This window comes from Hemiscyllium ocellatum, chromosome 5, assembly GCF_020745735.1.
Source record: "Hemiscyllium ocellatum isolate sHemOce1 chromosome 5, sHemOce1.pat.X.cur, whole genome shotgun sequence".
In the NCBI taxonomy this organism is placed as follows: domain Eukaryota; kingdom Metazoa; phylum Chordata; class Chondrichthyes; order Orectolobiformes; family Hemiscylliidae; genus Hemiscyllium; species Hemiscyllium ocellatum.
Genome location: NC_083405.1, coordinates 54,097,062 through 54,121,662, shown reverse-complemented (window position 1 = coordinate 54,121,662; position 24,601 = coordinate 54,097,062). Strand labels below are relative to the sequence as shown.

The 24,601-nt window shown below is 43.2% G+C and overlaps 1 protein-coding gene across 1 annotated transcript in view; it reads right to left on the bottom strand.

The window, feature by feature from the left end:
• The window catches only part of LOC132815691 (collagen alpha-1(XXVIII) chain-like), a 238,398-nt gene that overhangs the window by 68,396 nt on the left and 145,401 nt on the right, over positions 1-24,601 (bottom strand). Inside the window, exon 22 of the mRNA XM_060824756.1 lies at positions 23,703-23,771. Within this exon, the coding sequence (XP_060680739.1) occupies positions 23,703-23,771 (69 nt within the window). The remainder of the gene's footprint in view (positions 1-23,702; positions 23,772-24,601) is intronic.

The following is a 24,601-nucleotide window of genomic DNA, read 5'->3' as shown; positions in this document are numbered from 1 at the left end:
TTTGGATGGTTATTCTTCCCATTGTGCTACTTGTACATTGAGGTTCCAGTCTGGAGTAACTCGGGCTATGAGCGTCTACACATTTGTAGTTTGCTTTCTCCTTATCTCTAAGTTATACTTTTCAACTCCACTTGTAATGTATATGAATCTTATTTATATCTGAACATCACTGATTTCAAAATGCATCTGTGTAGTGCAGTGTCTTGGGGTCTTCTCATTTACAGATGTCAGGGTCATGTGATTGATGACGTGTATTTACATGAATTTCAACACCTAATGTGCATAACTTGACAGCTACCTATGCTTAAAAATAGTTAGTGACTAAAACACCAGTTAGGCTACAACTAGAAAACTGAAAGATGTTGGGTCACCACATCATAGTTGACTGTACCAGAAAGGCTGTAGAGGACATTTACCAGGATGCTGCCTGGGTTGGAGGACCTGAGCTATGAGAAAAAAATCGGATAGACTGTGTTTGTTTTCCATGGAACAGTGAAAGTTGGGAGGGGATCTGATAGATGTTTATAAGATTATGAAGGGTAAAGATAGGATGGACAAGAAGGCAATTTTTTCTGTTAATAAAGTGGCCATAACCAGGAGGCTTAGATTTAAGAGGTAAAAGGCTAAGAGGTGAGTTCAGGAGAATGTTTGGTCACTGCCTGAAATGGCAGTCGAGACAGAAACTCTCAACATTTAAGCAGCATTTAAATATTCATTGCCATAAACTCCAAGGCTATGGGTGAAGAGCTGGAAATGGGATTAGTGTAGTAAGGTTGACTGGTATGGGTCTGATGGCCAAATGACCTCCTCCTGTGCTGTAAAATCCATGAGTCTAAATGTCATGTGTTACCTGTGAAATGTTTTATGAGGACATGTAACATGCTATGTAAATGCAAGCTCTTTCCTCGTCAATTCTGTAAATAGTATTTGTTGCATCGAAAAATATCAGCTGCTGCCACAGTGACGAGTGCAAAGTCAAAGTTCAAGTATATCTCTCTCTTTGATTTGGATGCTTCTCTTCAAGCTAATTTAGTATCCATGGGGTAAAGGAATATAGCTGAAAATGTGTTGCTGGTTAAAGCGCAGCAGGTCAGGCAGCATCCAAGGAACAGGAAATTTGACGTTTCGGGCAAAAGCCCTTCAACAGGAATGAGGAAAGTGTGTCCAGCAGGCTAAGATAAAAGGTAGGGAGGAGGGAGTTGGGGGAGGGGCGATGGAGATGTGATAGGTGGAAGGAGGTCAAGGTGAGGGTGACAGGCCGGAGTGGGGTGGGGGCGGAGAGGTCAGGAAGAAAATCGCAGGTTAGGAGGGCGATGCTGAGTTTGAGGGAATCGAATGAGACAAGGTGGGGGGAGGGGAAATGAGGAAACTGGAGAAATCTGAGTTCATCCCTTGTGGTTGGAGGGTTCCCAGGCGGAAGATGAGGCGCTCTTCCTCCAACCGTCATGTTGTTATGGTCTGGCGATGGAGGAGTCCAAGGACCTGCATGTCCTTGGTGGAGTGGGAGGGAGAGTTAAAGTGTTGAGCCATGGGGTGGTTGGGTTGGTTGGTCCGGGCGTCCCAGAGGTGTTCCCTGAAGCGTTCTGCAAGTAGGCAGCCCGTCTCCCCAATATAGAGGAGGCCACATCGGATGCAGCGGATGCAATAGATGATGTGTGTGGAGGTGCAGGTGAATTTGTGGCGGATATGGAAGGAATTTGTGGCCAAGGACCTGCATGTCCACCAAGGACATGCGGGTCTTTGGACTCCTCCATCGCCAGACTATAACAACACGACGGTTGGAGGAAGAGCGCCTCATCATCCGCCTGGGAACTCTCCAACCACAAGGGATGAACTCAGATTTCTCCAGTTTCCTCATTTCCCCTCCTCCCACCTTGTCTCAGTCGATTCCCTCAAACTCAGCATCGCCCTCCTAACCTGCAATTTTCTTCCTGACCTCTCCGCCCCCACCCCACTCCGGTCTATCACCCTCACCTTGACCTCCTTCCACCTATCACATCTCCATCGCCCCTCCCCCAAGTCCCTCCACCCTACCTTTTATCTTAGCCTGCTGGACACACTTTCCTCATTCCTGATGAAGGGCTTTTGCCCGAAACGTCGAATTTCCTGTTCCTTGGATGCTGCCTGACCAGCTGCGCTTTAACCAGCAACACATTTTCAGCTCTGATCTCCAGCATCTGCAGACCTCATTTTTTACGTAAAGGAATATAGGCCTATATGTTCCTCAGTTCATAAAGTTTAGTAAAAAGGAAATATTACTATCATGGCAAGAAAGAGCCAGAAACAAGAGAACTCTCAAGAGTGCTTTACCATGAATTATTATAACTCAGTTTGTGTCATGCTCATCTGGAGTATTGCATAGAGTTGTGATCCCCTTACTTAAAGAAAAATGTAATTGCACTGGAGGCAGTTCAGAGAAGATTAATTAAATTAATTCTAGCTACGAAAAGCTTGTCTTATGAGGACAGGTTGAGAAGTCTAGCCCTATACTTGTGAGAGTTGAGAGGAATGAGATTTAATTGAGGCATATAAGATGCTAAAGGAGATTGTCAAAGTAGACATAGAGCAAATGTTTCTCCTTGTGGGGCAGCCTGGAATGAGAGGTCATACTTTTCAGATAAGGGGTGACTGATTTAAAACAGAGATGAAGTGGAATTGTTTCTCTCAAAGGAGATTCACTACCCCAGAGTGCAATGGACATTAGGACACTGAATAAATTCAAGAAAAAAAAGACATATTTTAATTAGTAACGCATTTTGGCTAATGGAGAGCAGGCAGGAAAGTGGACTTGAGGCAAAGATGAGATCATGCATGATTGTATTGAATGGCAGAGCGGGTGTGAGAGACTAAATTACCTCCTCCTGTTCCTCGTTCTTATGCCCTCATGTCCTTATACATATTGATGTCAATTTCTTTGCTGTTTTAGTGTTTTAACCTTGATTGAAATGGAAGATTAGCAATTGTTTCATGCCATGGGGTACAATACATATTAGTAGAATTGTCGGCAGATTGTTGCTAGATGGCTAAAAATATTATTTGGTATGGAATTATTGTGAAGATAGGTGACACAACATAGAGCTGTTTTTCGCGTGCGTACACACACACACACACACACACACACACACACACACACACACACACACACACACACACACACACACACACACACCCTCTTCTAATGTGTGTCTTTTTTCTCACACCTTGTCATCTGTTGGCGTCCTTAATTATATTTCACTACTGTACTTATGTTAATCACACTTCCATCGTTGCCCACCACTATTGTCGCTTCATAGCAAATCAAAGAATACATTTTTGTTTTATGTTTACAAAGTCTGAATAATTTTATATATTCCACAAGACATCTATCACAACTAGATAAAGTAATTTTATGGCTGTGCTTTCAAACATTGAATGTCATCAGCAATACTCTGAGTCCATTTGAACTTGCTGGAGATTATTACCACTTTCTCTATCTCTTCATATAAAGGCTTAAGATCATTAGACAGAAGAGCAGAAGCAGGCCAATCAGCCCATCAATTCTGCTATAACATTCAAAGCGATTGGATCGGATCAATGGCACTTTTCAAAGCTCGTTCATGGGATGAGGGCATCGCTGGCCAAGCCAGCATTTATTGCCCATCCCTAACTGCCCAGAGAAAAGTTAAGAGTCAACCACATTGCTTTATGTTTGGAGTCACATGTAGGCCAGACCAGGTAAGGATGGCAGTTTCCTTCCCTAAAGGACATTAGTGAACTAGATGGGTCTTTTCTGACAATTGCCAATGAGTTCATGGTCATCATTTGACTCTTGATTCCAGATTTTTATTAAATTCAAATTCCACAGTCTGCCATAGCAGGATTTGAATTTGGGTGCCCAGAATACTACCTGGATTTGTAGATTAACAATCCAGCAGTAATATCAGGACATCATCACCCCTCCAAAAAAATATGGAACACTTCAGGAACTTGAGTGTCATCTTTAGGGTATGCACATCAATCATGCACTGGACTGTGCGTGTGTGCTGATCTGATAATCCTCAGCTCCACTTTCCTGCCTTTCCCCATAATCCTTGATTCCCTTCACTAATGAAACACCTGTCTGTCTCAGACTTAAATATATTTAGTGACCCAACCTCAACAGGCCTCTGCTGTAAGTAATTTGACAGATTCACTGTCCTCTGAGAGAAGATATTTCCCCCAACTCTGTCTTAAATGTTTGATCCCTTATTCTGAGATTTTGCTCCATGCTTCATGACTCTCCCAAAAGGGGAAGAACCTTTTCACATCTTGTATGTTTCAATAAGGTTGCCTCTCATTGTTCTATATTCCAAGGTGTAGAGGTCCAATCTACTTAACCTCTCCTCATAGGACAGCTCCTCCAGCCCTTGTATCAGCCCAGACAAACTTCTCTAGACTGCCTTTAATTCAGTATATCTTTTCTTAGATAAGGGTCTAAAAGCTGCTCACAGTATTCCAGCTGAAGTCTGACTACTGCCTTGGGTAGTTTTAGCAAACCTCTCTCCTTTTATATTCCATTCTGTTTGAAATAAAAGTCAACATTCCATTTGTGATCCCTATTACCCACTGAACTGGGATGATAGATTTTTGTGATTCACAGACCAGGACTCCCAAATCCCCTGGAGGGTGCCAAGTCTAACAGTCCTTAATATGCACACTCAACCAGTGATGTGCTCACCTTCAGTGCAACCAATACCTTTTCCAGTGGATTCTAGTTGACTGTGTACAATAGCAAGCTTATAGTTATGGAGTCATAGGGATGTATAGCACGGAAACAGTCCAACTTATCCATGCCGACTTGATATCCATGATAAATCTAGCATTTGGCCATATCCCTCCAAACCCTTCTTATTCAGATACCTATACAGATGCCTTTTAAATGTGGTAATTGTACTAGCCTCAACTGGAAGCTCATTCCATACAAACACCAACCTCTGCTTGAAAAAGATGCCCCTTAGGTCCTTTTAAATTTTTCCCCTCTTACCTTAAACCTATGTTGTCTAGTTTTTGACACCCTCACCCCAGGGAAAAGACCTTGTCTATTTATCCTATCCATGCTCTTCATGATGTTGTAAACCTCGATAAGGTCATCCCTCAGCCTCTGACACTCCAGAGAAAATAGCCCCAGCTGATTTAGCTGCTCCGTGTAGTTCAAACCCTCCAGCCCTGGCAACATCCTTGTAAATCTTTTCTGAACCTTTCCAAGTTTCAAAACACCCTTCCTATCAGCAGGGAAACCAAAATTGCATACAGTATTCCAAGAGTGGCCTAACCAATGTACAGCCACAACATGACTTCTCAACTCCTGTATTAAATGCACTGATCAACAAAGGCAAGCATGCCAAATGCCTTCTTCATTATCCTATCAACACATGATTCCAATGTCAAGGAACGATGAACTTGCACTCCAAGGTCTCTGTTCAGAAACACTCCTCAGGATATTACCATCACATGATGTAGAATCTGTGTGGGTGGGGGAGGAATGGTAAAAATGAAAAAAATCATAATGGGAGTTATCTACAGGCCTCCAAACAGTAGTCACGATTTGGGGCATAAGATACAAAAGAGATAGAAAAGGTTGTAAGAACGGCAAGGTTATAGTGACCATGGGGGATTTTAACATGCAGGTCGACTGGGAAAATCTGGTTGGTAGGGGATTGCAAGAAAAGGAATTTGTGGAATGTCTACAAAATGGCTTTTTGGATTAGCTTGTGGTGGATCCCACCGGGGAACAGGCAATACTGGATTTAGTGTTGTGCAATGAGGCAGACTTGATAAGGGAGCTTAAGGTAAAGGAACCCTTAGGAGGCAGTGATCATAATATTATTGAATTTACTCTGCAATTTGAGAGGAAGAAAGTGGAATCAGATGTAACTGTATTACAGCTGAATAAAGGCAACTACAGAGGAATGAGGGAGGAGCTTGCCACAATTGACTGGAAAAGGAGCCTAACAGGAAAGTCAGTGGACTAGCAATGGCAGGAGTTTCTGGGAGTAATTTGGGGACACAACAGAAATTCATCCTGAGGAAAAAGAACCATACCAAAGGGAGGATGAGGCAACCATGGCTGACCAGGGAAGTCAGGGACAGCAAAAAAAGAAAACAAAGTATATAGTGTGGTGAAGGGCAGTGAGAAGCCAGAGGATTAGGAAACCTTCAAAGACCAACAGACAACGACAAAGAAAGAAATAAGGAGGGAGAAGATTAAATATGAAGGTAAGCTAGTTGATAATATTAGGGAAAATTGCAAGTTTCTTTTTATATATAAAGAGCAAAAGAGGGGCAAAAGTTGATATTGGGCCATTGGAAAATGATGCTGGAGAATTAGTAACGGGAACAAAGAAATGGCTGAGGAACTGAATGAATACTTTGTGTCAGTCTTCACAGAGGAAGACACGAGTAATAACCCAAAAATTCAAGAGAGTTGGGGGCAGAGATGAGTATGGTGGCCATCACCAAGGAGAAAGTGCTAGAAAAACTGGAAGGTCTGAAAGTGGACAAGTCACCTGGACCAGATGAGCTACACCCTAGAGTTCTAAAAGAGGTAGCTAAAGAGATAGTGGAGCCTTTAGTAGTGATTTTTCAGATATCACTGGAGTCAAGGAGGGTCCCAGAGGACTCTAAAGTTGCTCATGTAAATGCCTTTTTTAAGAAGGGAGTAAGACAAAAGTCAGGAAATTATAGGCTGATCAGCCTGAGCTCAGCAGTTGGTAAGATGTTGGACTCCATTGTGAAGGATGAGATTGCTGAATACTTAGAAGTGTGTAGTAAAATAGGGCAAAGTCAGCATAGTTTCATCAAGGGGAGGTCATGCTTGACAAATCTTGTTAAAATTCTTTTGAGGAGGTAACAAGCAGGGGACCACAACTTGTCACTTCATACATTAATGATCTGGATGAAGGAACTGAGGGCATACTGGCTAAGTTTGTAGGGATACAAAGATAGGTGAAGGAAAAAGTAGTATTGAGGAGGCATGCAGACTGCAGAAAGATTTAGACAGGTGAGGAGAGTGGGCAAAGAAATGGCAGATGGAATACAGTATGGGAACGTGTGAGGTCACGGACTTTCTAAATGAGGAGAAAATTCAGAAATCTAGAGTGCAAAGGGACTTGGGAGTCCTAGTCCAGGATTCTCTTCAGGTTGAGTCAGTAATTAGGAAAGCAAATACAATGTTGTCATTCATCTCAAGAGGATAAGAATTAAAAGCAGCGATGAAATTTTGAGGCTTTATAAGACTCTGGTCAGACCACATTTGGAGTATTGTGCGCAATTTTGGGCTCTGGGACAATACTTGATGTAATTTAGAAGGATGGGGTGGGGGGGGGTGGAATCTGATTGAAACTTACAGAATACTGAATGGAAAGAGTGGATGTTGGGAAGATGTTTCCATTGGTAGGCGAGACTAGGACCCGAGGGCACAGCCTTGAGTAAAAGGAAGACCCTTTAGAACAGAGATAAGGAGAAACTTCTTTAACCAGAGAGTGGTGAAGCTGTGGAACTCATTGTGACAGAGGGTTGTGGAGCCAGGTCATTGAATATATTTAAAGCAGAGACAGAAAACTTCTTGATTGTCAAGGAGATCAAAAGTTACAGAGAGAAAGCGGGAAAATGGGGTTGAAAAACCTATCAGAGTTGATAAATGTGGTGCTGGAAAAAACACAGCAGGCCAGGCAGCATCCGAGGAGCGGGAGAATCGTCGTTTTGGGCACAAGCCGTTCTTCAGGAATGAGGCTGGTGTGCCAAGCGGGCTCAGATAAAAGGTAGGGGGAGGGAATTTGGGAGAGGGGCGCTGGGAATATGATAGATGGAACGAGGTGAGGGTGAGGGTGATAGGCCGGAGAGGGGGTGGGGGCGGAGAGGTCGGGAAGAAGATTGCAGGTCAAGAGGGTGGGTGCTGAATCCGAGGGTTGGGACTGAGATAAGGTGGGGGGAGGGGAAATGAAGAAACTGGAGAAATCTACATTCATTCTGTGTGGTTGGAGGGTTCCTAGGCGGAAGATGAGGCGCTCTTCCTCCAGGTGTCGTGTGGCCAGGGTCTGGCAATGGAGGAGGCCAAGGACCTGCATGTCATTGGCGGAGTGGGAGGGGGAGCTAAAGTGTTCAGCCATAGGGCGGTTGGGTTAGTTGGTGCGGGTGTCCCAGAGGTATTCCCTGAAACATTCCGCAAGTAGAGGAGACCACATCGGGTGTAGCAGATACAGTAAATGATGTGTGTGGAGGTGCAGGTGAATTTGCGATGGATATGGAAGGATCCATTGGGGCCTTGAAGGGAGGTGAGGGGGGAGGTGTGGGCGCAAGTTTTGCACTTCTTGCGGTTGCAGAGGAAGGTGCTGGGAGTGGAGGTTGGGTTGGTGGGGGGTGTGGACCTGATGAGGGAGTCACAGAGGGAGTGGTCTCTCCTGAATGCTGATAGGGGAGGGGAGGGAAATATATCCCTGGTGGTGGGGTCTGTCTGGAGGTGGCGGAAATGACGGCGGATGATACGATGTATCCGGAGGTTGGTGGGGTGGTAGGTGACAACCAGTGGGGTTCTGTCCTGGTGGCGATTGGAGGGGCGGGGTTCAAGGGCGGAGGTGCGGGAAGTGGAGGAGATGTGGTGGAGAGCGTCGTCGACCACGTCGGAGGGGAAATTGCGGTCTTTGTGGCTTCTCACAGGGAAATACTTGACTTGGATAAAAGTGTTTTCTGCATCATAAACTTTATTTGAGGTCTTCATTGTCCAATCATTTTGTCTCTCAGCTGCCAAAGTGGGCATCAGCCTTGGGGAAAAATGCTATGAGTAAAGGAGAAAGTGAAACCAAGCACCTCCTGCTCAGACGATGCAGTGCAGATATTACTTTCCTCTTCCTCTAGATTTTGTCTTTTCTTCAGCAATATGATCTACCATGTAAAGCTGACCATTATTATTTGGGACACCCTTGCTGGTCCACACCAAGATCTGTAGATGCACTTGAATCACATCTTCAGCAGCCCACGATTGCTTGATGACCATTCTCAAGGTCATGTGACTTCTTTCGTGGTTTTTCTGTGGATCAAAGCTCAGTCAGGTGTCATCAGCAGAATCCTTCCAGAAGTCATCACTGAGTTTGCTCGGCTATTGGTAGAAATCCAGTTGGCTTAAAGTGGCACACCCTGCACATGTCACTAGTTGATACCCGAAAGTAGCTGGACATAAAGAAATTAAGGCCTGTAGTGATTTTAACTGGTAATGCCAATGGAAATTTGACTGTTTCAAGTGTTGCGAGGTTTTGTTCCAGGAGCTTGAAGATGGGAAGCTGAGAAGCAGAAGTTAAGGAATACGGGAACACCAGTAGCACTTACAGCCAACTAATGACAGCATAGCTGACCTGCAACCTTACTCCACAGACCTGACAATACTCCAGTATGCTTAGTACATTTGGTTAACAAAAATCTAACAAACTCAGTTTCAAATTGGACAACTGGTCTAGAATCAATTGCTGTTTGAGGAAGAGAGTATAAAATTTCTTTCATGTTTTGTGCTCCCTCGAGCTGAATTTTATCTGGGCAGTTATTCAGAGATAACCTGGCCACAGTTGTTTATGGGAGCCATGTCCTGAATCTGTAGTAATAGGGTAATTGACTACCTGATATCAAAGCTGTCTTTAATGGACAGCATGCCCCTGCAAGTGAGGATGTTACCTGACCGAAGTAGCAATCATGCACACTGCTCTGTGACCAATAAAAAGCAATCCCTATTTATTGAGGCTGGTTGTGGTGAGGGAAATGTGCATGTTTCAGCCAGGATGAACCTTGTTATCAGAAGAAACTGCTGTGAGCTACATTTATGGTCCCTTGAGCAAACAGACAGAGAGAGTCTCTGGTTTTACCACACAATCTCCAACTGCTATTGATAGATTTAATTGGGCCAATTAAGGGCGCCAAGAACATCTAATTGCCTCTGGGTGGAAAGGTCATCCTCAAATTCTTCTGAAATGGCTTAGGGCTGGGATCACGCCAGGGAACCAAAACAGAATCTGCACTCGCTAATCTGTAAGCCTGATCTGGACAATGAACTTTTAAAAGTCATAAAATGAATGGACTCACTATACAGCACTGCAAATGTGCTATTGAGAATAGAAAAGATTCAGCCTTACACATTAACAATGGTGAACTATTCACAGTCATGGAAACAAAAGAATATAATTTGTAATTTTACATGAGATGTAGAGCTAACCCACCTCCTTTCAGAACATTATTTCGGAGATATAATTAGCTGGACAAACCTCTCAAAATCTCTTCAAAAACATAAAGAAGGTTTTGAGTACATCTTAACAAAGTAGCTACAAGTTCAGACTATGATAGATTTTATTTAAAACTAGGAGATAATTTACCAAATATTGCATCAGCATTAACGATTCTGACCTTACACATCCCTCCTCCAATGTTGGGCAAGCGCCAGATTCCGACTGTGCTTCCAGAGCCGGGATGGAAAGGTCATGGGTTAAGTGTGTGCTATTTAATACATGCACTCCAGATGGGGAAGGCACGACACCAGGGCCACACGAGCAGAAAATAGACCAACAATATTTTTTGTCCAGTGACAGTATTGAGGACAGACATAGACAGTTATAGAGGTTTTAAACACAGAAAGTGACTCTTCAGCATATCGTGTCCGCACTGTCATCTAGCAACTATTTTTTCTAATCCCACTTTCCAACACTTGGCCCATACCCTTGTATGCTATGGCATCTCAAGTGCTTATCTAAGTAGTTCTTAAATGTCCTGAGGGTTCCTGCATCTATCACCATTTAGGCAATGAGCTTCAGACTCTCACCACTCTCTGGGTGAAAAAATCTTTCCTCAATTCCCTTCTAAACCTCCTGCCTCTACCTTAAAACTGTGCCCCTTGTTACCAACTCCTCTACTAAAGGGAAATTATTCTCCCTATCTACCCAACTATGCCCCGGATAATTTTGTACACCTCAATTAGTTCCCTCCTCAGCCTTCCCTGTTCTCAGGAAAACACCCCCTTGCCTATCTAGTCTCTCTTCATAGCTTAATCACTCCAGCCCAGATGGCAACATGGTGAATCTCTTCTGCATCCTTTCCAATGCAGTCACATCCTTCCTCTATGTGGCAACCATAGTTACATGTTAGTTGTGGCCTAACTAACATCATATACAGGTCTATCTTCTCCTTGCTCCTATATTCAACAGCTTGACTAGTAAACTAAGAATTCCATACGCCTTCTTAACCATCTTATCTACCTGTCCTGCAGTTTCTGAATATCCTAGCGTTCTTTTTTATTGATTTTTAGGACTTGGGCATCGCTGGCTGGCCAGCATTGATAGCCGATCCCTATTTGCCCTTGACAAGGTGGTGGTGAGCTGCCTTCTTGAATCTCTGCAGTCCGCTTGCTGTGGGCTGACCCACCATGCTGGTAGGGAGGGAATTCCAGGATTTTGACCCAACGACTGTGAAGGAACGGCGGTATATTTCCAAGTCAGGGTGGTGAGTGGCTTGGAGGGGAACTTGCAAGTGGTAGTGTTCCCAAGTACCTGCTGCCCTTGTCCTTCTGGTTGGAAGTGGTCATGGGTTTGGAAGGTGCTGTCTAAGGGTCTTTCTGCAGTGCATCTTGTAGATATTACGCACTGCTGCTACTGAGCCCCAGTGGTGGAGGGATTGAATGTTTGTAGATGTGGTGCCAATCAAACGGGTTGCTTTGACCTGATGGTGTCAAGCTTCTTGTGTATTGTTTACACCCATCCAGGCAAGTGGGCAGTATTCCAGCACACTCCTGGCTCGTGCTTTGGAGATGGTGGATAGACATTAGGGTGTCAGGAGGTGGGTTACTCGCCGCAGTATCCCTAGTCTCCTACCACCTACATGTACCCCTTAGACCTGTTAATCATTTCAAAATGAATCACCTCTCATTTTTCAGGATTACCTTGGCTACCTGCCTTCGTTTCACTCTCCCATTTTCTATTCCTTTCAAATTTATGAGGGTGATAGATAATAGTTATAGTTTTAGGGATTGGCTCATAATTGTCAGTCATTATTGCTGCCTGTCTAGCAGCTACAACCCTTTAGTCCTCAATAGGAGTTCATATTATGGTACGTAGTGAAGTTTTAGATTCCCCTGAGAGAATAATCTCTCCATGAGCTTTATATATGGATTGACCTTCAAATGCTCTTTTTTACCGGTTAAAATTAATTTACTTAACCTTTTCAAATTCAATGCTAGTTTTCCAGGCCATTCATTAAATTTCAAAATCTTTACCTATATGCCTCAGTCACTAACTTGTGTCGTGGCAATATAGTCTTCTTTGCTGCATCATGATCCCAGGAGATTTTGTGGTCAGGAACAGGACTCCCAGAAGATATGTTGCCTCCCTGGTGCCAGGGTCCGGGATGTCACCGATCCGGTTTATGAGATTCTGAAGGGGGAGAGGGAGGGGGAGCAGCCAGAAATCATGGTACATATTGGCACCAATGATATAGCCAGGAAAGGGATTGAGGATCTGAAAAGTGACTACAGAGAGTTAGGTTGGAAGCTGAAGAGCAGGATGGGTAGAGTAGTGATCTCAGGTTTGCTACTGGTGCCGCGAGAAAGTGAGATGAGGAACAGCCAGCGAATGCAACTTAGCAAGTGGTTGTGAGGCTGATACAGGAGGTAGGGCTTCAGATACCTAGACCATTGGGATACCTTCGGGGGAAGGTGGGATCTGTACGTGAAGGACGGGTTGCACCTGAACTGGAGGGGCACAAATGTCCTGGGTGGGAGATTTGCTTGCGTGATTTGGGAGGGTTTAAAGTAGTTTGGCAGGGGGATGGGTATCAGAGCCACATGTCTGAGAGGGGGTCAGTTGCAGACGGGACAGTGATAGGATGTATTGAATCTATCAGGAAGGTTTCTCATGTGATGAAACAAAGGGATTGGTTAAAGTGTGTCTGCTTTAATGCAAGGAATGTCCGAAATAAGAGTGATGAACTTAGAGTATGCATCAGTACTTGGGACTGTGATGTTGTGGCCATAATGGAGACGTGGGTTTCACAGGGGCAGGAATGGTTGCTCGATGTTCCAGGGTTTAGAACATTTAAAAAGAAGAGGGAGGGTGGAAAAAAAAGAGGGCATGTAGCATTGCTAATCAGAGTGCATCACAGCTACAGAAACGAAGGTTGTTTAGGAAGGTTTGTCTACTGAGTCAGTATGGGTGGAAGTTAGGAACAGCAAGGGGGTTTTCTACAGACCATCTAATAGCAGTAGAGGGATTGAAGATCTCATAGACGGGTAGATTCTGGAAATATGCAAAAGTAGCAGGGTTCTTGTTATGGGTGATTTCAACTTTCCCAATATCGACTGGAACCTCCTTAGTGTAGATGGTTTAGATGGAGCCGTTTTTGTCAGGTGTGTTCAGAAGGGTTTCCTTACTCAGTATGTTGACAGGTCGATGAGGGAAGAGGCCATTTTGGATTTGGTGCTCAGCAACGAGCCAGGACAGGTGTCATATCTCACGGTGGGAAAGCACTTTTGTGAAAGTCATCACAACTGCCTTACATTTAGCATAGTCTTGGAGAGTGAAGGGAGCAGTTACCAAGGGAATATGTTTAATTGGGGAAAAGGAAATTATGACATTATCAGACAAGAGTTGGGAGGTACAGGCTGGGAGCAATTGTTTCACAGAAAGGACACAGCAGACATGTGGAGACTAATTAAGGAGCAGTTGTTGTGAATGATGCATGAATTTGTTCCTCTGAGACCGGTAAGAAGGGGTAAGATTAAGAAATCTTGGATGATGAGAACAGAGGAACTTCTCATGAAAAGGAAGAAGGCAGCTTACATAAGGTGGAGGAAGCAAGGATTTAGCACAGCTTTAAAGGATTACGGGCTTGCTAGAAAGGAGCTCAGAAATGGACTGGGAAGAGCCAGGAGGGGCACGAAAAAGGCTTGGCCAGAAGGATTAGGGAGAACTCAAAGGCATTTTACTCATACGTGAGGAATAAGAGAATGATCAGGGAGAAGGTGAACCGATCAGGGATAGCGGAGGGAACTTGTGCATGGAGTTTGAGCAGATAGGGGAAGCCGTAAATGAGTTTTTTGCTTCAGTTTTCATGAAGGAAAGGGAACCTGTTGTAAAGGAAAACTTAGGGGAGCAGGGATGCAGTCTTGACCAGATCAAGACTGATGAAGTTGATGAACTAGAAATTTTGGAAAACATTAAGATTGATAAGTCCCCAGGGCCAGGCCAGATTAATCCTAGGCTGCTCCAGGAAACGAGAAAGGAGGTTGCTAAGCCGCTGGCAAAGATCTTTGCCTCCTTACTCTCCACAGGAATCGTACCAGATGATTGGAAAGAGGCGAATGTTGTTCCTCTTTTCAAGAAGAGTAATAGGGAAATTGCTGGCAATTACAGACCAATTAGTCTTACATCTGTGGTCAGCAAAGTTTTGGAAAGAATTCTGAGGGATAGGATTTATGACTATTTGGCAAAGCATAGTGTGATTAAAGGCAGTCAGCAGGGCTTTGCGAGGGGCAGGTCATGCCTCACAAATCTTATTGAGTTCTTTGAGAAGGTGTCAAGACAGGTCGACGATGGTCAAGCAATGGATGTGGTGTATATGGACTTCAGCAAGGCATTTGATAGGGTTCCCCATGGTAGGCTCATTCATAAAGTCAGGAAGTATGGAATACAGGGAGATTTGGCCATCTGGATTCAGAATTGGCTGGCTGACAGAAGGCAGAGAGTGGTTGTAGATGCCTGGAGGACAGTGTTGAGTAGGGTCCCGCAGGGCACTGTTCTTGGGCCTCTGCTCTTTGTAGTTTTTATAAATGACTTGGATGAGGAGGTTGAAGGGTGGGTTAGTAAATTTGCAGATGACACAAAGATTGGAGATGTTATTGATAGTATAGAGGGCTATTACAGACTGCAGCACAACATAGACAGGATGCATAGCTGGGCTGAGAAATGGCAGATGGTGTTCAACCTGGATAAATGTGAAGTGATGCATTATGGAAGGTTGAACTCGAATGCTGAATATAGGATTAAAGACAGGATTCTTGGCTGTGTGGAGGAACAGAGGGATCTGGGTGTACAAGTGCATAGATCCCTCAAAGTTGCCACCCAAGTGGACAGGGTTGTTAAGAAAGCATATGGTGTTTTAGTTTTCATTAACAGGGGGATCGAGTTTAAGAGCAGCGAGGTTTTGCTACAACTCTACAAGTCCCTGGTGAGACCACACTTGGAATATTGTGTCCAGTTCTGGTCGCCCTACCATAGGAAAGATACAGAGGCTTTGGAGAAGGTGCGAAGAAGGTTTACCAGGATGCTGCCTGGACTGGAGGGCTTGCCTTATGAAAAAAGGTTGAATAAGCTCGGACTTTTCTCTCTGGAGAGAAGGAGGAAGAGAGGAGACCTGATCGAAGTGTACAAAATAATGAGTAGAGTAGATAGAGTCAATAGCCTGAGACTTTTCTCCAGGGCAGGATTGACTGGTACGAGAAGTCATAGTCTGAAGATATTAGGAGGAAGGTGTAAAGGAGATGCCAGAGGTAAGTTCTTTACACTGAGAGTTGTGAATGTTTGGAATGCGTTGCCTACTGTGGTGGTGGAAGCAGAGTCATTAGGGACATTTACGTGACTGCTGGACATGTACATGGATAGCAGTGAGCTAAGGGGTGCGTAGGTTAAGTTATTATATTTTACATTAGGATTAAACCTCAGCACAACATCATAGGCCAAAAGGCTTGTTTTGTGCTGTACTTTTCTATGTTCTATGAAACCTCTTTGACAGTGAAGCGTACATTTCCTGTGCTTTACCTGTCAACTTACACTGCACTAGAAATGTCTAATTCTTTTTAACCCATTTCGCTTGCCTAGTCATTTTCTCAAATAGCATGAAGTACACTTCATTTTCTTTCCCTCAGATTTTGGTAAAGCTGATGCAATTTTAAATATTTCCTTACTGAAATTCAAATGGTGGCTCAAACTCTCCCCACCATAGCCTGCATCAGCATCTGATGTTTCCTGTTTCCTAATTTAAGGCTGCTTTATATTGACTTACATTCTCTTCTCTTTGCAATTCTACTTTCTCCTTCCTTATCTTTCCCAGCCATCTCTAGTTTCTTAATTCTCTCCTGATACTCAAACTGCTTTAATTGAACATTACCTGACTCGACCATCTCCCTATCTGAAGTAGTTGGCCATTTTCGCATTTCCTATAAACCTAAGTGCATATTGGTACCTCAAACATCTCTGCTTTTTTAATTCTGTTGGGCAATGCTACGTCCAGTTTACTGACCAAGTCTTAGAGATGTACAGCATGGAAACAGACCCTTCGGTTCAACTTGTCCATGCTGGCCAGATATCCTAATCTAGTCCCACCTGCCAGCACGTGGCCCATAGCCCTCCCTATTCATATACCCAGCCAGATGCCTTTTAAATGTTGCAAATGTCCCCACCTCCACCACTTCTTCCATACACGTACCACTCTCTACCTGAAAAAGTTGCCCCTGAGGTTTTTTTTATATCTTTCCCCTCTCACCCTAAACCATTGTCCTCTAGTTTTGGACTCCTCCATCCAGGGAAGAGACTCTAGATTAGAGTGGTGCTGGAAAAGCACAACAGTTCAGGCAGCATCCGAGGAGCAGGAAAATCAAAGTTTTGGGCAAAAGCCCTTCATCAGGAATAGGGGCTTTTGCCTGAAACGTCGATTTTCCTGCTCCTCGGAAGCTGCCTGAATTGCTGTGCTTTTCCAGCACCACTCTAATCTAGAATCTGGTTTCCAGCATCTGCAGCCTTTGGTTTTACCCAGGGAAGAGACTCTGTCTATTTATCCTATCCATGCACCTCATGATTTTATAAACCTCTATAAGGTCACCCCTCAGCTTCCAATGATCCAGGGACAACAGCCCCAGCCTGTTCAACCCCTTCCTATAGCTCAAAGCTTCCAATCCTGACAACATCCTTGTAAATCTTTTCTGAACCCTTTCAAGTTTCACAAGATTTTTCCAATAGGAAGGAGACCACAATTGCATGCAATATTCTAAAAGTGGTCTAACCAATGTCCTGTACAGCTGCAACATGACCTCCCAACTCTTGTACTCAATATTCTGACCAATAAAAGAAGGCATACCAAACACCTTCTTCACTATCCTATCTACCTGCAACTCCACTTTCAAGGAGCTATGAACCTGCACTCCAAGGTCTCTTTGTTCAGCAACACTCCTTAGGACTTTACCATTAAGTGTATAAATCCTGCTAAGATTTGCTTTTCCAAAATGCAGTACCTCGCATTTACCTAAGTTAAACTCCATCTGCCACTTCTCAGCCCATTAGCCCATTTGTTATAATCTGAGGTAACCTTCTTTGTTGTCCACTACATCTCCAATTTTGGTGTCATCTGCTAACTTACTAACTATACCTCTTATGCTCGCATCCAAATCATTTATATACAAGATTATCAACATACAAGATGATCAGAGGATTAGATAGGGTAGACATTGAAAGTCTTTTTCCTCAGATGATGACATCAGCTTGTACGAGGGGGCATAACTACAAACTGAGGGACGATAGATTTAAGAGAGATGTCAGAGGCAGGTTCTTTACTCAGAGAGTGGTAAGGGCATGAAATGCGCTACCTGCCATTGTAGTCAACTCATCCACATTAGGGAGATCTAAACAATCCTTGGAGAAGCACATGGATGATGATGGATAGTGTAGGGGGACGAGCTGAGAAAGTTCACAGGTCGGCGCAACATCGAGAGCTGAAGGGCCTATTCTGCGCTGTTTGTTCTATGTTCTACATAAATGACAAAACGTAGTGGACCCAGCACCGATCCTTGTGGCACTCCACTGGTCACAGGCCTCCAGTTTGAAAAAACCCCTCCAGCACCACCCTCTGTCTTCTACCTTTGAGCCAGTTCTGCATTCCATGTATTCCATGAGATCTAACCTTGCTAACCAGTCTCCCATGGGGAACCTTGTCAAATGCCTTACTGGTCCATATCGATCATGTCCACCACTCTGCCCTCATCAATCCTCTTTGTTACTTCTTCAAAAAACTCAATCAAATTTGAGACAAGATTTCCCATGCACAAAGCCAAATTGACGATCCCTAATCAGTCCTTGCCTTTCCAAATATAGGTACATCCTGTCTCTCAGGATTCCCTCTAAAACCTTGCCCACCAGCGATGTCAGGCTCACTGGTCTACAGTCAATCAACCATTGTTTCAAAATGCCATTGACAACTCCGTCGTCTGTAGGAAGTATTTTGTCAATTCCTGTGTCATGTCTAAGTACAATACAGATCCTATGTGATTGCCTTCATGTCTTGTTTACTAATAACACACTCAAATCATCGTTGTCTCTGTTTCCAATTCATCCAAATTCAATGTTGGTCAAGCCTCTAAACATAATTCAACCCAATAGGGTAGCAGGTTGTGAATTGAGCACCTATTATTCCTGGATTCATACCAAATTTTAAAAGTTTCTTTTGAAAGGATGCACAGTAGTCTGGCTTTGGTTGATAGAATTTATGGACCAGTTTCTATACTGAACAAGAATCACTATTTCTTGCATAGACTATAGCTACAGGTAAAGAGATATAAACCATCAGAATTTAACATGACTCATATCCACACACACACACACACACACACACACACACCAGAGGAGCACTATCACCCACAGAGTCTCTTGCAAGTCACACACCATCCTAACGTGCAGCTACATTGCCAGGCCTTTAATGATGTTGGATCAAAATCCTGGAACTCCCTTTTTAACAGTTCTGTAAGTGTACCTACACCCCAGGGACTACAACAGTTCTTTGATGTGGCTTACTGTTACCTTTTCATTTGCAATTAGAAACATGTAATAAATACTTGCCTAGCTAGTGATTTCTATATCCTGTGTACAAGAAAGAATACAATTTTGGCAGATGTTTGGCATTGTATTTATAAATTAGGCCAAGCAGTTAAAGTGCTCCATTCTTACTGGTTGCCATAAATTATGAGCATAACTAAAATTGCATTGATACAGCAATTTGATCCTTAATAGGCTAGAGAACAGAATAAAGAATTATTTGTCTTGGTTTGCAGTTATATAGTTATTTTAAGTGAATATGAAATATTTTGGCTACTCATCAATATGGAAGTGGTAACTATGTTTGTTAGTATTGAATATTTCTGAAAAGATGGAATCAAGAGACCCACTTGCTGAAAACAAAAGAATACTGTGAATACTTCCTCATTTAATCATAATTTCCTTCATGTTTGTAATGACCTGATGCCAGTGAAACAAATAATTCTGCTTCATGATCTTTGGGATGTCCACATGTTCAAGCCTCATGTTAAACATCTGACATAGTTGGCAGACTTTCCCTATACAGGCATCAAGTCAATGGCAGATGACATTGTAACATGCCTGACTAAGATGGGGCAGATGATGTTGGATTTGAAACTGGTAATCTCCATGAGGACGGCTGAATTTGCTCCTGGATCAGTGGAGGCTCAGGTATTGGCAGAGGAAATTGACCTTTTGGCCAAACCGAAGCAAACCTGGCACTGAACCTGATTCTGTGGCTCAGAAGAGAAGGGGGAGAATAGGAGAGCAATAGTGATAGGAGATTCAATTATGAGAGGAACAGAATGGGAGATTCTGTGGTAACGAATGATATGTTGCCTCCCAGGTGACAGGGTCAGGGATGACTCAGATCAAGGCTATAGGGTTGTTAAGGGGGAGCCAGAAGTCGTAGAACACATGACATAGGTAGGGGAAGGGAGGAGGCCCTGTGAAAAGAATAGAGGGGGTTAGTTGGAAGCTAGAAGGAAGGATGAACAGAGTAGTAATCGCAGGATTGTGAGCAGTTCCACATGCTAGTGAGGTTAGGAATAGAGAACGAGTACAGATGAACATGTGGCTGCAGGGCTGGTGTGTGAGGGTGGGCTTCAGATATGTGAATCATTGGGATACCTTCTGGTGAAGTTGGTACCTGTACAAGGAGGACGGGTTGCACCTGAACTGGAGGGGCACCAAACTCCTGAGCGGAGGTTTGCTAGATCTTTTCAGGAGGTTTTAAAATAGATTGGCGAGGAGTGGAAACCTGAGCTAGGGATCAGATGATGGAATAGGTAGTGAACAGCCAGATACAGCATGCAGAGAGTCTGTGAGGAGGGATAGGCACTTGATGGGGCAAAGATATAGTCAGTGTGATGGGTTGAACCGTATCTATTTTAATGCAAGAGGTATCAGGAATAAGGGTGACAAACTCAGAGCATAGATCGGTACTTGGAACTATGGTGTTGTGGCCATTATGGCAACTTGGATATCACAGGAACAGGCATAGTTTTGGATGTTCCAGGGTTTAGATGTATCAAAAGGAATGGGGGGGGGGGGAAGGTAAAGAGATGGAAGAGTGGCATTGCTAATCAGGGATAGTATCACAGCTGCAGAAGGGGAAGTCGTCAAGCAGAGTTTATTTACAGAGTCAGCGTAGGTGGAAGTCAGAAACAGGAAAGGAACAGTCACTTTATTGGGAGTTTTCTACAGGTTCCCCAACAGCAACAGAGACACGGAAGAGCAGATTTGGAGGTGGATTTTGGAAATGTGTAGAAGTAACAGGGTCATTGTCATGGGTGACTTTAATTTCCCTAATATTGATTGGAATCTACTTAGTTCAAATAGTTTGGATGGAGCAGCTTTTGTCAGGTGTGTCCGGGAAGGGTTCCTTATGCAATATGTAGGTAGGCCAATTAGAGGGGAAGCCATATTGGATTTGGTGCTTAGCAACGAACCATGGCAGATGTCAGATCTTTCGATGGGAGAGCACTTCGGTGAGAGTGATCACAACTCCATGATCTTCACTGTACTCATGGAGACGGATAGGAGCAGATGGTATGGAAAAGTATTTAATTGGGAGAAAGGGAATTAGAATGCTATTAAGCAGGAACTGAGGCACCTAGATTGCGAATGGATGTTCTCAGGGAAATGCAAAACAGGAATGTGGAGGTTGTTTCGGAAGTATTTGCTGATAGTGCCGGACAGGTTTGTCCCACCGAAGCAAGGAAGGGATGGTAGGTAGGATGTGAATCATCGAGTCAAGAGCAAGAAGGAAGCTTACTTAAGGTTGAGGAGGCAGGGATCAGACAGGCCTTTAGAGGTAGCCAGGAAGGAACTGAAGAATGGACTTAGGAGAGCTAGAAGGCGGCATGAAAAAGTTTTAGCGGGTAGGATTAAGGAAAACCATAAGGCGTTGTACACTTATGTGAGGAACAAGAGGATGGCCAGAGTGAGAATAGGGCCAATCAGAGATAGTGGAGGGAGCTTGTGCCTGGAGTTGGAGGAAATATGGGAGGTCCTTAATGAAGATTTTGCTTCAGTATCCATTACTGAGAGGGACCTTGATGTTTCTGATGACAATGTGAAACAGAGTGATATGCTAAAACAGGTTGATGTTAGGTAGGAGAATGTACTGAAAACTTTGAAAAATGTAAGGATAGATAAAACCCCTGGGCAAGATGGGATATACCCCAGGTTAGTACAGGAAGTGAGACAAGAGATTGCTGCACCTTTGGCGATGATCTTTGCATCCTCATTGTTCACTGGAATAGTGCTAGATGATTGGAGGGTGGCAAATGTTATTCCCTTGTTCAAGGAAGAGAACAGGGATAATCCTGGGAATTAAAGATCAGTCAGTCTTACATCTATGGTGTGCAATGTAATGGAGAAGATTTGAGAGATAGGATTTATGATCACTTGGGAAACCATAGCTTGATTAGTGATACTCAGCATGGCTTTGTGAGAGGCAAGTCATGCTCAAAAGCCTTACTGAATTCTTTGAGGGTGTGACAAAACGCATTGATGAAGGTAGAGCAGTGGATATGGTGTACATGGACTTTAGCAGGCATTTAATAAGTATCCCCATGGTAGGCTCATTCAGAAAGTAAGGAGGCATGGGATTCTGGGAAAACTGTCCCTCTGGATACAGAACTGGCTGGCCCATAGTCAGAGGGTGGTGGTAGATGGAAAATGTTCAGCCTGGAGCTTGGTGACCAGTGGTGTTCCACAGGGATCGATTCTGGGACCTCTGCTCTTTGTGATTTTATAGATGGCTTGGATGGTGAAGTGGAAGGATGGGTTAATAGGTTTGACAATGACAATAGGTTGGTGAAGTTATAGATAATGTGGAGGGCTGTTGTAGGTTGCAACAAGGCATTGACAGGATGCAGAAATGGGCTGATAAGTGGCACATGGAGTTCAACCTGGAAAAGTGTGAAGTCATTCATTTTGGAAGGTTGCATTTGAATGCAGAATACAGGGATAAAGACAGGATTCTTGGCAGTGTGGAGGAACAGAGGGATCTTGGGGTCCATGTCAATAGATCTCTCAAAGTTGTCACCCAAGTTGATAGAATTGTTAAAAGGCACATGGTATGTTGGCTTTCATTAGCAGGGGGATTGAGTTTAAGAGCTGCAAGGTTATGCTGCAGCTCTATAGAGTCCTGGTTAGACCCTATTTGGAATATTGTGTTCATTTCTGAGATTTACCAAATGCTTCTTGGACTGGAGGACATGTCTTAAGAAGAGAGGTTGAGGGGGGTAGAGTTTTTCTCATGGAGCGAAGGATGAGAGATGACTTGATAGAGGTGTACAAGATATTGAGAGGCATAGATAGAATGGATAGCCAGAGACATTTTCCCAGAGCAGAAACGTCTAATATGAGATTTTAAGATAATTGGAGGAAGATTTAGGGAAGATGTCAGAGGTAGATTCTTTACACAGAGAGTGGTGGGTGCATGGAATTCTCTGCCAGCAGTGGTAGTAGAGTCAGATACATTAGGGTAATTTAAGCGACTCTTGGACGGGCGCATGGGAGTTTATACAATGAAAGGTATGTAGGTTGGTCTGATCTTAGAGAAGGATAGAAAGCTGACACAACATCAAGGGCCATGTGGCCAGTACAGTGCTGTACTATTCCATGTTCTATGTTCTAAAGCTCCCCATATGCTATTTCCATTAAGCTCATGCAAACCAGTTAGCAGTATAACTTGGCTCTGTAGACTGAGAATTTCAATTTCCTGGCATTAGTTTCTGACAGATAACAATAGTGCAACTTCACCCCACATGTCCTGTTACAGGTGAAATTAAACTATAACCATATTGAGACATTAATTAGGTTAATTCATATAAGAACTAAGTTCAAACTATAAGTTCAATCTGTCCATTTGAGCTTTTAGATTTTACTTTCAGATCTCAACTTTACAAACTTAAATAAACATTTTCCAAGTACCTTATTGGTTCCAAAGCTCTTAAAACAGAATATAGATTGAATTAATCCAGATTTCTTGGCAAAGCATTTGTTTTGAGTTAAGGTAACTCTGTCAGTAACTGATAGCATCATCCGATCTCACTACTTCCAGCACCTAGAATGGCAGGAGCAGCAGATAAATAGCAAAAATACAACATTTAAGTTCTCTTCCAAGCCATATAACATCCTGACTGAAACAAATTGCTCTACCTTCACTGCAACTCGGCCAAAATCCTGAAACTCTCTTCTTCAATCCACTACAGGTGTCTATGTATCACTAAGGTAGCAGTAATTCAAGAATGAGCTGACCACCACTTTCTCCAGGACAATAGGAATGGTCAATAAACATTGGTTGAGCCAGTAACATGCATAACCCTTGAATGAATTTTTAAAAAATTAAAATTACGGATTCTAATTTACCTTGGATCCTGGAAATCCTTTTCCCACTGGCCCTGGTAAACCAACCTCACCACGGAGCCCAGGTTCTCCCTGAAATTGAAAAAAAACAAAATTAGAGTGTTCCTTGAAATTTGCATTGATTGATGTTACAAGACAAGTACATAAACTTGTCACCAAATACTTCTCAACAACACATGCATAACACCATAAGATGTACCTGCTATTCAACAAGATCATGTTTGTTCTGATAATCCTCAACTCCACTTTCCTGACTTTTCCCTATAATCCCTGATTCCCTTACTGATTGAAAATCTGCCTATCTCAGCCCTGCATATACTTAACAAACCTACTTTATCATCTCTCTGCAGTAAAGAATTCCACAGATTTAAAATTCAGAGAGAAGTGCCTTAAATGTAAGAAATCTTATTCTGAGATTATGGCCTCTGTTCATAGACTTCTCCACATGGTGAAACAACGTTTATGCATCTACCCTATATCAAGTCCCCTAAGAAGCCTTAATATTTCAATATTGTCACCTCTCATTCTTCTAAACCTTGCTGAGTACAGGCCCAAGCTGAATGTAGATTTGTATGACCAAATAAAACAGCCTCCCCATATTTGTTATCAACTTAGTGAATGATCTCTGGACTGCCTCCAATACCATTATATCTTTTCTGAGGTGACAGGCCCAAACTGTCCACGGTATTCCATTGCATTGTGGTCTGACTAGTGGCTTGTATAGTAATACCTAAAATATTTGCATTTTCCAGTATTGTAATAACATTTATTTTGAAATCCTTTATCCCTGTTGAATTGTGATTTTGCAGAGGGCAATATTTTCTCATCTTTCAGTTGATTTAACAGAAATGATAGATGATCAATATTGCTATTATCTTGAAAAAATTAAATGTTCCCATTTA